Below are 16,239 nucleotides of genomic sequence, written 5' to 3'. Positions count from 1 at the left end.
TGAGAAGCTTCGAAGTCCGTTGGTAACCCTTGGTAACCGTTGGTTGGTTGTTCCAAACTCATAAAAATTACTAAGATCACATGTCTGTGTGTGTGTGTGTGTGTGTGTGTGTGTTTGTAAGTGAGCCATGATGCTAAATATCCAGCATGTTTTTGAGAATTTTGAGAGTAGTCTAAAATTCTATTGAAATTCTGAGCCTGTTGATCGCCACCTAGTAGTGAAATCATCACAGATCCATTGATTTTGTTTGGATTTTTTTCATTTTTTCTGTGGTATGAGTATAGTGTTTGGTGAAAAGAATGGCATATTGCCTGATGTCATAACTTAAGGGAATAGTTGATTGCCAATGAAGTAAACCTGAAAATAGTGGAAAAAAAGTGAAAAAACGCCTGTTTTTTTGCATTAAATTGATGCGAAATCATGTAGAAATGTGTTTTAAGAATGATTTTTTCAGTGGATGTTGTCCGCACATGTGTTCTGTGTATCTGGAATGCATTTATTGAGAACCTACACAACCCACTGAGGATTTGATGAAAAAAATCATTTTTCACATTTTTCTGATAAAAAATAAAGGGTGCGTACACTAAAATGGCCACAATTTTTTTTCGCGATATTTCCGGCAGAGCAGACCCTCCAATTATTTGTTCTTAGGGTCAAAGTTAACAGAAAAAATACAAATAAAAAGTATGGCAGACCATGTCAGGTTCAACCCATTTTATAGAGCTTTTGAGACTTTGGCTCCCCGACTATGAAGACTCAACTCATTATTTTAAGTCAAATTAATGCAGTTTTAGTTTAATGACTTAAAATTCAATTTGACTACTTTAAAATTTAAGGCAACACATTTTTTAAAAAAAATTTAGGGGAGGAATAGGACAGGAAGAGATAATAATTTCGAGTCTTAGGTTTAGACACAATGGACTAAATCAAACTGTTCAAAATAGATAAAGATAAAGGAAATGTGATTTCTGTGCAGAGAAATAGGAGGAAACAGCTAAGCCAGGAAAGACAAAAACTAAGGAAGGCTGAAAATACGATGCAATTTCAAAGATTTTAGATATCATAATTGTTTCAATCCCTTAGTGAGACTAATTTAAGTTTTTGTGTGTGTGTGTGTGTGTGTGTGTGTGTAAACAACGGCCTACTATCTAGAGGTTATAGTCTAGTCCACACTCCACACCAGTTGATGGCGGAAATGCACCAGCTCGTTGTTTTGCTAACAGCTAACAAACCCGAGAAGAAGAAGTGGTCAAACTTTTTATTTATTTCACTTCCGATGGTGTGTGTGTGTGTGTCTACGTTTGTAGGTTATATTGAAGCATTAGATGGAGATACATTTTGACCCTCGACTCATTTAATGCTTTTCATTTACTTGACAGAATGTTTTTTGTGACCGCCATAGACTGTAAAAAATGTTTTTGTGTGGCCGCGTGACGTCATAAACTACTCGAGTCCGTGTAAACTTGACCAAAACAGTCCTGTGCTTTAGACATGAATGACTCCTCAGTCTGTGTTGTCGAGAGGTAGCGTTAGGTGGGCCTACTAAAATCTACCAGAACACCTCACTAATACTTGCTAATGTTTCTTTCTACTAAAGTTAAATTGTTTATCATTTGTTATCACTCCTTCACCCCATCAGTCGTGTCGTGTTCCCTGACCCTCAGTGCTGGAACTGGAGCAGGAGTGGATAACTTGAGCCTCATATATCCTCATATAATTATGCCTGGACTTCACCATTATCAAGGGAACATAAGGTGAGACTTTCTCTCTGATTATCATCTGGATTTCACAAGCTTTGTTTCAAGAGGATAAAGTTTGTTAGCAGCATTTAGTTTCTCCTCAGAACTGATGTAAACAAATTACCAACAACCATCAAACACACAAAAACAAATGTCAGTCATACAGTGCATTTTTTCTCAAAAATGACACAAACACTGCCAGAAAACTGAATATAACCTTTATAAGAAAAAACAGGGATCAAGTATAGATCGGCTTAGAAAGAATTGAAACTCTTGAATCTGCAGATATAAGCTCTCTGACACTCACACTGTACCTTTCCGGCCATTTAATACTAATATAAATAAGGTACAAAAGTGTATTTTCTAAAAAGTAACTGCACATGAAAGCTGTTGTACCTTTCTGAGAGTATCACTGCTTAACTCAGGCTACATCACATTTAAATTTAGCAGACGCTTTTATCCAAAGTGATGTACATCGTCCTGCACATAAAGTTTATAATATTTACATTTTTCAAAGTAACATTACAGTTTGCTCTTCGACCTTTTTTGTAAAACAGCGCTAATGAGTTTAGTATTTTTTAGTAAAGTCACGGCTTCCCTGTAGAGTCAACAGTTTCATGTGTGCATTTTGAAACATCCTTGCAACGACTTGCTGTTAACTCAGACTGACACCTCAGACACACTCACACGACACACTGATGACACCTCAGACACACAGACGCTTTATTGACACCTCAGACACACACACGCTTTATTGACACCTCAGACACACAGGCGCTTTATTGACACCTCAGACAAATGCTAACAAACTGACATCAACTGCAAACATCCATCAGCACAAACCTTCTCATGCACTTAAGCTGTGTGTCTATCTAACAGATCACACCACATGTATATAAATGAATGAGGCCACTGCAGAGCTCACTTTGTCACCTTTGGATCACTAGTTTGAAACTAGTTTAAAAATGCTGCAATGGGCCACATGATTTACATAATTAGTTTAAAGTCATTTAAAATGACTGAAATGAAATGTGGTGATTTCCCGTAATCCCAAATCTAACCATTGACCGAGTCTGAGGTTGTTCAGGAGATTCGCAGTGAAATGATCACGCAATCTGGGTCTTGTACTCAGAACAACATTTGTAGATCATCTTCTTAATTTTATTGGTGCGTATTCCACATGAACCTCTTCTTCAACTTTCTGTAAATATGCATAACAGAAGGTATAATAAAGATGTAATGTGATTTAGTTTTATATAAACATCTGATGGTGCCGTTGTGTTTAAGATTTACTGAATGTGATAGATCGTTATACTTTGAAACACTACTACAGCCACATATGAAAAAAATCATACATTATAGTTAAATCATAATTAGTACAAAAGAGTCAATTTTGGGATTAAAAATGCCAAGAAAATGTGTCATAAAATCAACATTTAATGTCATAATTTGAACTTTTCACTGTGTATATTTTATATTTTTTACTTTTATTCTCACGATTTTTTATTTATTATGTCATAATATAGTCTTTTTGTCATAACTATGATTTACTAGAGCATGCTTTCTATTTATTATCTTGCAGAAATGGGTTTTTATATTACACTGACAAAATCAAAAGCACACAGTGATATACATCTTAAATTATACAAATATTCAACAAAAAATAAACTGTCTCACCGATTTCGGTGGTTTTCTTTCTCTGAATGTCGTCTCAGCGTAAGTGATCTCCACTTCACAAGTCTCAACTGTATGAAATTATAGATGCATTAAAACAGCAAAACTCAATTTTATCTAGATCTGATTCTTCTTCACAATATTTAGGTTATTATTAGGGATTTACAAAATAACACGGAAAGTTTTTAAAAAATGCATTAACAAATTGAATTTGCCATTAGGTCTGTAACTTTTTCCACACACAATTCCTAAAAGACTGTTTATAATTGCATTGAAATAGACGCATAAAAAAAACCAAACGGGATGTTTAACAAAGTAAATGATTCTTTGTGTTTAATCAGAATTTAGGTTCAACAAGCTCAACACAACTGATCATTCATATAATATTCAGATTTTAGAGAACCAGCCACATCGTTAAAGATTATATTCATAAAAATTAACTTCTCTGTTTTCGCATTTCCAGTTTTGATTTAGTTTGACAAGGTTTTTTGTGTGAGATGAGTAAAGAGCGATGCAGTGCCATTTTAAACAATTAAAATGGACATTTATTATGGCAAAATGAGAATAATTTATATCATTTGGCTAAAATATTTAAACATAATTTTTCAAATAATTATTTCTTATTTATCTTGTTTAAAAGGAGAAGATAATACTTGCCATCTTGATCAGTTTTTCTGTATTTCCAGCAGATCCAGAAGATCAAAAATCCTGAAATAATGATCAGAGATCCAGCCGAGATCAACACTATCAGAGACACTGAGACTGGAGGAGGAAGATGAAGACGAGGAGGAGGAGGAGAAGGAGACGGTCCGACTGGTTCTGTAATGATGAAGAAAGAAGTGAACACATCAGTGTGATCTACACCAGAAGACAGAGATCAGGTCAGTAAACACACACACACGTATCTGATGAGTGGTGGTGTACCTGCACATGTGTGTCTGCAGAGTGTGTTGATGTCCAGATGTGTGGTCTGGTTGCTGATGGGATTGTTCAGCACACAGCTGTAGGTGTTTTTATCCTGATATTCCACCTCCAGAGGTAGAGAGAGACTGATGCTGAGATCACACACACTGATGCTGGACAATACACTCATTCCTGCGTACCAGGACAGAGTCGCATCACACACACTCAACACTGATGATGAACACACCACTGAACATGATGATGATGAAGAACATTGTGAAGAGTTACTGGTGATGACAGGAAAAGGCAGACGAGCTGAGAAACATGAGAGAATAAGGAGAAATATGAACACAACAATCAGATTATTTTTAACGTTTTTTAACTAACGTGAATTGTAGTGAATCCATTTACTACATTTTGTGTGGAGTGTGTGTTTAGTGTGTTGATGGTCACTGAATGTGTCTGTCATTTATAAAATGATGTGACATCTGAATATGTAAATAGAATATGTGAACGTTTGGACAAATTACATCTCTACTCACCATAGACCGAAACATTGAATGATTTTTTTGTCACTTTCGCTCCACTTATGTCTAGATGATAAACTCCAGTGTGTTCAGTTGTGGTGTGTGTGATGATCAGAGATCCAGTTTGATCGTCCAGCTTCAGTCTGTCTCTGAATCTCCCATCAGGAACATTATCATATATAGAGAAAGTTTGCTTGTTTTCTTTTATTTTAGCTATGAGAGAGTTTTCAGCTCCATATTTCCACAGTATATCTTCATCTTCATGTATTTCAGTAAAAGTGTTTAGAGTGACAGAATCTCCCTCCATCACTGACACTGAATCACCAAACACACCTGATGAACACACAGATTTACACAGATTACGGCCACTGATGGTTTACAAAGCCGGAAATCAGCTGAAGTTTACATGTAAAGTTTAGAATATCCAGAATATATTTTGGTACATACAAGGATATGAAAATAATCGAATTCTAATTTACACTGAAATGGAAAAAAAAACAAGCCATAAAAATCCTTTTATAACTTACCAGTCAGACTCCAACAGCAGAAAAAGATCAAAACTAACACGCAAAACATTTTCTTCAGTGGTTGAGTGTGTGATCTCAGCAGAACTGTTCAAGTGTTGTGTGTGAATCTTCCCATGACAGCGTTCGGCCCTCCTACAGTAGTTCACACACTGCATTTGCATATGATATAAGGTTATAGTTCTTCCAGCCCTTAAGATTTGAACTGTTCTTGATGGATAAAAAAATATTCTTTATTTTTATCAAAAGGTTCATATTAGTAACACCTCAGTGACAGCTTTTCTTCTGAGGCTGTTTTCTTCTCTACAACGACTTGACTGTTTCAGATGGATCAATGTGAATGAATATTGTGTGAATTGTATCATGGGATCATGTTTCTAAGGATTTTAAAATTGATAGTGAATTTACATTTTTTTTTTTAATTTATAGTGAATACTTTTTAAAAAAAAAGTGTTATTGGAAACCGTGTATGATCTGACAGCACTGGCTTTACTAGTTTTATCTTCTGAGTCAAACTGAAACCTGCAGCGGTTATTCTTCTAATTTGGACACATGTGTCGGTGACACTGGGCATTCAGTGTGTGAGTGTTTAGTTTGTAGGTGAAGAGTTTCTTCCCGTACTACTTCTATAAACAGCTTTTTAAGCCCTTTAATCTACTGGGGGAAAACATGAGAAACTGTTTGACACTGAGGGAGAAAAACAATAGCAGATTTATTAGTCACACTTTACGCCCCAATTTTCACTAACTGCATACCATCGTCAATAACACACGAAATAGACTCATATTATTATAAACATCAGATATACGACTAGGAAAAGCCCTTCCTATCCTGTGAAAGTAAGATATTCTTAGAGAGATGTGATTTTCTGCTTTGGACTCTAGAGAGCGATGAGGTGCTTATGCTGAATTTGCCAATTTTCTCTTTTTGTTTTATTGAACAGTGAAGTGTGGGATCAATATTTAATAAAGTAAGTAAATTTCCATGTAGGTTAAGCTAAAATAGAATATAATTTGAATTTCTGAATGTTCTGCATTGTGACCAGGCCTACTATTTGTGAATCGCTAAATTAAACTAAAGCAAAGCAACAATATTTCAGATGTATACAACTTGTGAGAGTGCTTACAAAAACAACAACAAAAAAACCAAACAAAGAGATTAAATCAAACAATGTGGCACAAAGAACAAGATTAGACAAAAATAAAAGATCCTGGCATAGAATAAATATGACAAGTATCCTGATTAAAACGTCAATATCTATTTTTTTTTTTAAAAGAGCGATAGTGACATCTGGTGGTCAGACTTGTTTTCTCCACCATGTTTAACCCTCTGGGGTACTTCAGTCATTTATGATATAAATAAAAAAATGTTAAAAATCGTAGCTTCATCGGAATGGTCTGAAACTTGGTGACTTTTATGGTATTTGGTATATGAACACACAAAAAAATGGGGACATGATTTGAAAAGTCTAAGTGGTCGTAAAAAAATAGTCACACTCGGGACCTTCAGGTTAAAAGTGACCGCCATGGGAAATGAATGGGGAATTGGCAAAAATATGAAAATACAGAGTTTTTTTGTGCGTACAATCTACAAATCAGCCACGATGCATGGAAAAATATATATATTTTATATAAAATATATAATATTTTTTTCAAAAAAATATTAATTCAATATTTTAGTTTAATATAGAGTCTAGGCCTTCAGAAAAAAAAAATATTTGTTTAAGAAAATTAGCACCATCTGGTTAAAGTATTGAGAAAAAGCGTAGAATCATGGTGTAACCACTAGATGGCATGTACAGCTCTCTATGGAGAGGCATGTGAATTCCCCAGCTGTTTATGAACACATTTTTTTGTTGTTGGTGGTGGATTTGAATATATAGTTGAAACAATCTCAAAAACTATTTCTTATAAAAAAATTGACAAACAAAAATTCACTTTTTTTTGCGTTTTTTTACAATTTCCCATTCATTTCCTATGGGGGTCACTTCTGACCAAAGACCAAAAGTGTGACTATTTTTTTAAGACCACTTACCATGCTCAGATCATGACCTCAATTTTTTTGTGTGTTCACATACATAATGCCATAAAAGTCACCAAGTTTCGTAACATTCTGATGAAGCTGTGATTTTTAAAATTTCAAAACAGAATATTTTTTGGTCAGAAATGACCGAAGAGCACCTGAGGGTTAATAAGAAGATAGTTTATAAAGACAGTGTATACAGGCAGCAGCCATCTTTGGAAAACAGTCTCGACCAGTCGAACCACGAACGCCGTGCTAAGTGAGCTGAACTGTGACTTTGAATCTCATATGAAAGTATGGGACCCCTTTCCCTTGTAGTTAGTCACGAATATATTTTAATAAACGGATATAATTTATGCATTTCCATGCAATTAGATTTCACAAACGTAATTCCGATCGACCAGCTCACTTAGCACAATGGTTTGACTGGTGTATGAAGCTACAAAGATGATTACATCATGAAAAGTTATAAACACCTTGATAGTTAACATATGCGAACAATGCAACTGAAATTAAGCCAAATATATATATTTACGACTTACCAGTCAGACGCCACCAGCACAACCATGACAAAGCAAACACATGAAACATTTCCTGAAAAGTCTGGTCTGATGAAACCTCCCACAACATTTTTACCCACGTAAACTCTATACAAATGATTTATAGTTAAATATAAATTTTTTTACTACTTCTAATGATTGTCTAAAAAAAATGTATTCCATTATTTAACACATTGTTTTCAAAAGTATGGTTAAAAACTCAACAAAAAGTTAATATCATCTTCCATCTCAAATTGTTGCTTTTCCAGCTCATCTTCTGCAACTGCAACTTCTGTCGCAGTCAACCTGCGGTTTTCTTCAGATGTGGTTTGACCTCAACGATCATCTTGTGTTGTAGGTGAAAACATTTTTTTTCCCGTTGATGAATGTCAAAACAGCTTTACAGTCCAATAAAACACTGTATGCATTAAAAAAGTCATAATATGAGTCAAAAAGTTCAATAATACACCAACATTGTCTGATAGCTGTAATCATTTTGACAGAAAGAGAAAATGTAGGTGTGTTGTCTTTTAATGACGTTAAAATCCAAAGACATTTTCAATAAAGTACTAATAAATAGGATGATGATGCTTATAATGACAATGACAGAATTCATAATAACAAACATAAACATACACAAATGCTTGCACAAATATCCCTGGCTGTCATTTCTTCTTCTTAATCATTTTTCTTCTAAATCATCAGGTCTTGTCTTTCTGGTGTTCATGTTTCCGGCTGCAGTTGGCGTCTCAGATACTAGTGGCAGTAAGTTATTTACAAGGTCAGCGGTCATTTCATCAAGTGCTCCATCTCAAGCAGAAGGAACGGGATGAAATGTTACCAATCCACAGTCTGACCGGTGATGCCGTCTGAATCACAATCACGCAGTGTTCGTTTGCTGCTCAGAAGAGAACTGGACACCTGACCAAGGTTGTCTTTTACAATGTCAGTTTGAGCTGAACAACACCCACAATCACTGTTATCAAGTTGGTTCGAAATGATCTATAAAGTGTTCTTCTAGACTTTTTGGTTGCATACATTTGAGCATACCTTGTAAAGTGGTCGACTACAACCAGTATGTACTGAAAGACACCGTTACTCCATTCTAAATAAATATAGTCTATCTACAAAAACGAGTCCAAGAGTAAAGCAGTTATTATTATTATTTTTTTACAGGCAGTAGAACTTATTTAGTTGATCTGAAAAGTAGCAGCAGTCTGCCTTGCTCTCTGCCATGTCTGTCAGTGAAAGCCTATAGTAGACCTATTTCCCATTTCCTGGATTCTCAGACGTCTTAATTTTTAGGTTAACTTCTATAGCCGTGAATGGGAGCAAAAAAAAAAAGAAAAAAAAGAATTTCTGCATTTGATCTGATAGCAAAAGATTGATTACAGCAGCCAAAAGAGAGAATGTCAAATTTGCCATCACCCTCTCGGGCGATATAGACGAAATACCCTCGCCACAGCTTTCGCTTTCTGAATTTACTGCCAAATTAATATAGCAAAAAGTACGGTATTATAAATGTGTATAAACATTTTAAATGTTAAAACTTTAAACAGACAAGGCAAGCTAGTTTCAGACTAAACTAAATGTATGAGATGTTTTAACTGAAAATAACTTGCACCAACAGCTTAAAATATATCTGTGTCATTGTCTCAAGGACGCACACCAGTATTTTTTTATAAAAGCTATTTGAATATCCTAGTTTAACTATAAATCCTAATCCTGGCTTAATCTAAGACCTGTCTGTGAAACTGGGCCTAAATGTGATATATGAATGTTATTTCCACAGGAATGTTCTCTCATTTCTGTTACATGATAGTCTAAAGTAAAAAAAAAAAATGTTGATATTATTAATATAATAATGATTTAAACCACAGTAGTCTTCAAATTCTTTAAGGTAATAAACTCCAAACAGGGTTTAGGAATAATGTAATCTAGGTTAGTCTACTATCATGCAATTATATTACTCTATATGCCTATTTTACTAACTATTAAATTAATCCATATGCATAGTAGGGAATGACGTACATTACGTCATCGTTCCCAAGGGATCACGTTTACTTTCACTTTCGCACAAAAGCAGAACAGGAACACTAATGAATCTGAATTTGCATTATTCGTTTTCTGAGGAGAAAAGTGGTGGAAATGAAGCTTTTCTTTAACTTGGTCGCAGGGATTTTGTTTTTATTCGACCACAGTAAGACCTTTTATGTTGACGTTGATTTCTGTGACCTAGGCCGCATCTTGGCGTTAGTGATTGCTGGATATGCTCGCTTGTTTACTGATAGAAAGCAGTAGCCGGAAAAGAAAGATCGATGGTCAGCGAAACAGTTTATATCTAACGTTACTAAAAACGACGGATAACTCGGTTGAAACGAGATCGATGAGCCGCTCGATGTGTTGTTTTAAACAAGCGGCCTATATATGTCGGTATAGGCTAAAATTTAAAATTTAGCATGTAGCATTTCATGGATGTAGCCTAATAATCTCTTTGGTTAAAATCAATTTGCAAAATACATACAATTTTGGCATAAATGTAGCCTTACACACGTTATTTACGCATGACTTAATATATTTATCCACATTCCTACCCTCCATGACGTTTATATATTTTATTTGTTTATTAGCTATATATAGGCCTAGCCTATATTCTATATATTTTTTTTTTTTTGGATTTGTGCAGATAATAGATTCTTCATGCTTTCCAGTTAATTAATTAATAATGGCATATCGTAAAATAAATCGGTAGAACAGTCCACAAATGTGTAGTTTGTTGACACTTTTTAATACCATTAACGTTAGGCCTACAGCGAAATGCTAAAGGAAAAAAAGAAAATAATCATGAGGAAAAGATCAAGGCAGTGACTGAAAAGAGCTCTGGCCCAAAATACGTCAAAATACCAAACGTGTTTCGTTATTTTGAAATAAAATATTAAATAAAGCCGATTGAGTGAAACTGACGGATCAGCTTTATTTGTAGGGCAGCCTTAATTTGAAATGATTCGTAAATTCACCAGCCACCCGAAACTCAAAACGCAAGCTCGTCAGGAATAAGGTGGATAAAATATGGAAACACTTTAGTGTTTTATCTGAGTGTTAATGCGGTGACAAATAATCCAGATAACACTTTACAAAAAGGTTCATTGATTAACATTAGTTAGCCTAATGTATTACCCAACTTAACCATCAATCCAGTTGTTACGTATTTGTCATTCTTGAGACTCATGTTTTTCTGATGTTTGTTTGCATGTTTAAAATGATGAATCCAGACATATTGCTCTACTCACATTTATGATCTAGAACTAAAATCACCGTTGTTTTTTGCTCAGGTGCATCTGGTGTTGATACAGATGAAGTGCCAGTGATGGAGGGAGATTCAGTCACTCTATACAGTGGTGTTCAAACAAACCAACAAGACAATATTAAATGGTATTTTAATAAAACTCGAATCGCACAAATCAGTGGAGATCTCAGTAAGATCTGTACAGACGTTCAGTGTAATGAAGGCACTGAGAGATTCAGAGACAGACTGAAGCTGGATCATCAGACTGGATCTCTGACCATCACACACACCAGAAACACAGATGATGGAGAATATACACTAAAGGTCTTTAGCAGCAGCAGTGACAGTGAGAAGATCTTCAGTGTCCAAGGTGAGTCATTTAATAACGTTTAAATCAACCAAGTAAGTTTTGAGACAATGACACTTTGGCCATGTAAAATGCATAATATCAGCCAGTTTTCCTGTGAGTGCTGCTGCTTCCAGTTCAGCTCAATGTGCTGATGTTTTTTTTTTTTGAGCTGCAGTTGCTAAAAACAAAAGTCATATTCATCAGTTACAGCGATATCATACACCTGATGACAAAAGTAGAAAGGTGTAGCTAATTATCAGTAAAAGATATTTGTAAATACTGGATGCAGAGTATTAACTTTCTAACAATGTTTCTTTCTCTGTAGTTGTTCCATGTTCAGGTCTGTCTTCGGGTGGTGTAGCAGGAATAGTTGTTGCTATTATGCTGGTTTCTGTAGTTGTAACTGCTGCTGGTGTGATTTACTGTCGCCGCAGTAGACATGCAGCAGTGCCACAGAATGTAAGTATTACAGATATGATATTTACTGTGCACAAAAACCTTTTAAATTACAGTGGTATGAATGCATATAACTGCTGTTAAAAGTTTGGGATTGGAAAGTTTTTAATGTTTTTGAAAAAAGTCTCTTAAGTTCACCAAGACTGCATTTAAAAATACAACATTTTTTTATTTATTTTTTTTTAACCACCAAAGTAATGTACCTACATAAAAGATTGGATTTTTCTCTTTTTTGCATTTGGGTTCTGTGTTTTTTTTTTTTTTTTAAAGGGAGAATTTTTAGAAGTCCTCGACCACATCTTAAATAGGGGTGCCAATAATTGTGGAGGGCACTGTATGTATAAATATATAAGAAAAAATTTTATAATTAAAAAAAAAGAAAAAAAAGAAAGAGATTATGCCATATATCTGCTGCATCTTCTTTTTTTTCTTTTTTTTTTTACAAAATTATTTATTTTTTCTTGTGCGTTTGTGTAACTGAAAAATCAATCCTCATTACTTTTACCTTTATGAATTTGTATTGTATTACAGGAGAATGATGGCTTGTGAAAGCTCACCGCCTGATCAGAAAAACATTCCTCTGAGGAAGAAGACGTCCTTGAATCAGACTATGCCGAGGCTGCCAGGAAAACAACGTTATCTAAAGAACTATATAATGCTGATACTATGATTGAAATGGACACTGAAGAGAATTAAGACATGATGAAGAGAAGCGGCCCAGGTGAAACTCTTCTCTCTATTGGTGCTGTTACTGGATCAGTCTCTATATTACTACTGTTTATAACATTAACCTTGGAAGCCTGTTATGTGAAACTAGTTGAACAAACTCTGCATTTTCAAAATACTTGATTTATTGTTTGTCTGTGAGAATGTTACAGCATAATTTCTGTGTGTATATAGACATTTACAGGGGTTAAAGTGAAAAAAAAAAATCCAGAGGGACTTATCTTCAATGGCACTATTTATTTTCAAGTATTACAGCTGTATGTTTTTATGAATGAAAGCCTTCAAAAGCCTTCAAAAAATACAAAAACATTTCATTTAAGTGAACTTAAAACAATCCTCACTTAAACCCATAATAAATGTCATTTACCTGTACGATACATAAAATGAATATGGACAAAAATGAATTGCATACAAAAATAATGCAGTGCCGGAATACTTTAACCCCTGTATTTACTATAATGGGCTATTTTAAAGTCCCCATGTAGTCCTGTATCCTTTAAAACGTATCTATCATCCCCAAACTGACATATATTTAAAAGCCTCCCCTCACTCACTCAGCTCAGAGATCCACTGGTTGACGATCACGCGTTGATCTGATTGGTTACAAGGTCGTTTGTGACGTCAGAAACACCAGAGATTTCAAACCAAGTTTTTAAGACTGTCTTTGGTTCACTGCAGTTTTAAGGAGAAAATACTTATGCTGTCGACTTATAAATCAATTTACACAACATAGAAAAACATTAAAATCTGGATTTTCACTACAGAGGGACTTTTAAAGTCTTAATAAATTTAATATGTATTTATCTTCCTCAAAGAAACCAATTGTGATTTTTTTTTTTCATGTGAAATGGAAGACAAATAGGTCTAATCACATTTTTTGTGAGGTGTGTATATATCTATTTTTTTATAATTGTATTTTTGCTGATGTTTTGTCGTGTTGAATATTGTGGAGACGATTGCCTTGTTTCTTTGTTCCTGTTTTAGTATGTTTATTTCATCTGCTGCTATTTTTTTGCTAACTTTAAAAAAAAAATCTGCCTTTAACACTTTTGAAAGTAAAACCTGCAACACAATCTTTTCTGAAACTCTAAAGATCGTTGTGTGTTCATGTGAGAAACATTAAAACCATAATCCACTCAGTGAAATGTTTTTTTTTATTAGGCCTAATCGTTAATAACATTTATTTTCCGTACAGGACTAATATTAATAATTCTTTTGAAAAAATGAATAACCCCAACACTTAGTTCTACAGTTAATGTGTGTTTAATAAGAGGAAACAAAACTAGACAACTGTCTGAAAACATAAAAATAATGGTTTACTGAACATATTGTGTTTCTGTCAACAAAATAAAGTCTGCAACTTTTGCACATTGACAACGGAGCCCAAACCAGTAGCCTAAATTCAGTTTTTAGATATAAATATCAACACTCATAACAAACATGTAAGCTGTACATTAAGGCAAGTTTTGCATTAACTTCTAAATGTTGAAATAATAATCTACACACTTTCTGTCATTTTCATGACAAATTTATTTAAACCTATATTAATTATCAAGATAGTAGAATATGAAGTTGTACTTGTGATGAAATGACACTGACACTGTGTTTCATGTTTAATACGGTAAAGCTGATTTTAATCAATATGAATATGATGATGATCAGATGCTTTCCTTATGTTTGATTAAAATACTATTTTCTCAATTTAAGAGTGGAGTTGTGTTTATTGTGTTATTGAGAGGAAAGTTTGCAGAATATATTTACCTTGCCTAAATATAACCCTATATTGTCACAGTAAAATGTTAGCATAACAAATACATCAGATTGCTGTATTTTTTTCTTTCTTGCTTGCTTTTCACTCAAAATATCTAAACAGCCTTAAAAAACAAATCACGACCGAAAACAAGACATCCACAATGAACACAGAAACAGAATGGGTATTTACACACAGAGAACTAACATGGTAACTAATGGGAAACAGCTGTGTGCAATGATGAATACAGACAAGACTTATGGGAATTGCAGTTCATAGTGAGTTAGTGAAGATATGGGGAAGAGACCTCTAGTGGACACCCAGGGGAACACAACACATACCAGGCACTGTGGCATTAGTGATAATGAGTGCACAGCTGAACATTATGAGCAGGTTTGGGGAGTAAAGGCGTTATGTAATCAGGATACAAAAATCCAGTAACTGTAATTCGTTACAGTCACATCAAAAAACGTAGTAATCAGATTATAGTTACATAGGGAGAGGAGGGGTGTCTTTCAGGATTACAATGGTTTCATTTAAAACGAAGTAAATCTGTATTTTGGCATAATAACAATGACTCGAGTCGCGACCTATTTTTTACAGTCTATGGTCGCGACACAAGTCACGTGTGTTACCCGATGGTGACTGCAATAACAGTTCTCGACAACAATCTCCTCAGACACTGCTGCTAGAAACGATGCTGCCCATAGGTAAAAATACTTTCATTTCTTGGAAATTCCGCTGCTATTTTGTTTTTAAAGAGGAAAATTCCAACAACATGGCTTTACAGTACAAACTGTGCCTTGTTGTTAGCTAGTAGGCTATGTAGCGTTTGTTAAATACTGCTTTAAAATTCAGTGGTTTGTATGATCGCTGTTGTTGTTTTCTAGCGATGCTGGAATGTGTAGAAATTAAGAGAGTAGCTTTTTTAGTAAGTTACCTAAAATGTCCTTTCATAATGATAATCTCTTCGTTCTCAGTCTCAGATGTTCGGTGAGCATAGAGGAACTCCTACTGCCAACGGCCCAAGTTCAGTCAGGCAAATTAAGAAAGATCACGGCATTAGTCAACAGTTTATTTCCTATTTTAAAATAAACTAATATGCAGATTGTGTAAAATTTTTAAATGTTGTGTTTTTATTATTTCCTTGTAGCCTACATAATAATCTGTAAAACCATACTGTAGCCACTAGATGTCTCTATAGTCCTTTAAATAAATATATTTCAGGGATGTGAAATTCTTAATAAATATAAAAGGTTTATATGTATGTATGTATATATGAAGAGTTCAGATGCAAAAGCCTCTAAGTGCCATTTGAAATTTTCTTCTAGAATGATCATTTTTATGAAGCTTGTATATTTAAGTTCAGTGATTTCACTTAAATTGCAATGATAATTACCTATTAATTGTTATTAAAGTGAAATTACTGAACTTAAATATACAAGTTTGATAAAAAAATCATCATTAAAGAAGAAAATTTCAAATGACATTTAGAGGCTTTTGCATCTGAACTCTTCATATATATATATATATATATGTCCTTGAAGTAATCCTAGAGTAATCAGTTACATTACTTTAATATTCTGGTACTTGGATTAGGTTACTGAATATTTTTTATGAAGTAATTTGTAACTGTATCAGAATAAATTTTTAAAGTAACCCTCCCAAAGCAAGTTACTGGGCAGGTGAACTCGTGAAATATAAGGAGGTGAAACTCTTTAACTTCAAAGTGGAAAAAAAAAAA

At 34.2% G+C, this 16,239-nt stretch overlaps 3 protein-coding genes across 4 annotated transcripts in view; 2 read left to right on the top strand and 1 right to left on the bottom strand.

Moving 5' to 3' along the window:
* LOC120486599 (uncharacterized) overlaps positions 1–8,858 on the top strand; it is a 62,351-nt gene extending 53,493 nt beyond the window's left edge. Inside the window, exons 12-13 of the mRNA XM_089119119.1 lie at positions 8,198–8,282; positions 8,634–8,858. Of these exons, the coding sequence (XP_088975245.1) occupies positions 8,198–8,282; positions 8,634–8,688 (140 nt within the window). The 3' untranslated portion in view covers positions 8,689–8,858. The remainder of the gene's footprint in view (positions 1–8,197; positions 8,283–8,633) is intronic.
* LOC148995749 (uncharacterized) lies at positions 4,027–7,957 on the bottom strand. Its single transcript, XM_089132651.1, has 4 exons — positions 7,932–7,957; positions 4,859–5,211; positions 4,338–4,631; positions 4,027–4,232 (listed from the first exon to the last, which is right to left on the bottom strand). The coding sequence occupies exons 1-4, from the start codon at positions 7,955–7,957 to the stop codon at positions 4,027–4,029; spliced, it is 879 nt and encodes a 292-aa protein (XP_088988777.1).
* Positions 8,859–9,967: 1,109 nt separating the features above from the next.
* Positions 9,968–14,446, top strand: LOC120486649 (uncharacterized). 2 transcript variants are annotated; one of them, XM_089121672.1, is made up of 4 exons: positions 9,968–10,128; positions 11,261–11,584; positions 11,889–12,022; positions 12,551–14,446. In XM_089121672.1, exons 1-4 carry the CDS (start codon positions 10,077–10,079, stop codon positions 12,566–12,568), a joined length of 528 nt encoding a protein of 175 aa, XP_088977798.1. In that variant the 5' UTR covers positions 9,968–10,076; the 3' UTR covers positions 12,569–14,446. The 2 variants fall into 2 exon arrangements, with proteins under 2 accessions (XP_088977798.1, XP_088977799.1); XM_089121673.1 differs by lacking the exon at positions 9,968–10,128 and adding an exon at positions 10,136–10,249.
* Positions 14,447–16,239: the final 1,793 nt, after the last annotated feature.

Source organism: Pimephales promelas, chromosome 2 (assembly GCF_988280905.1).
Source record: "Pimephales promelas chromosome 2, fPimPro1.hap1.1, whole genome shotgun sequence".
NCBI classification, from domain to species: Eukaryota; Metazoa; Chordata; class Actinopteri; order Cypriniformes; family Leuciscidae; genus Pimephales; species Pimephales promelas.
Note: the sequence above shows the minus strand (reverse complement) of the source record. Positions and strands in the feature narration are given on the sequence as shown.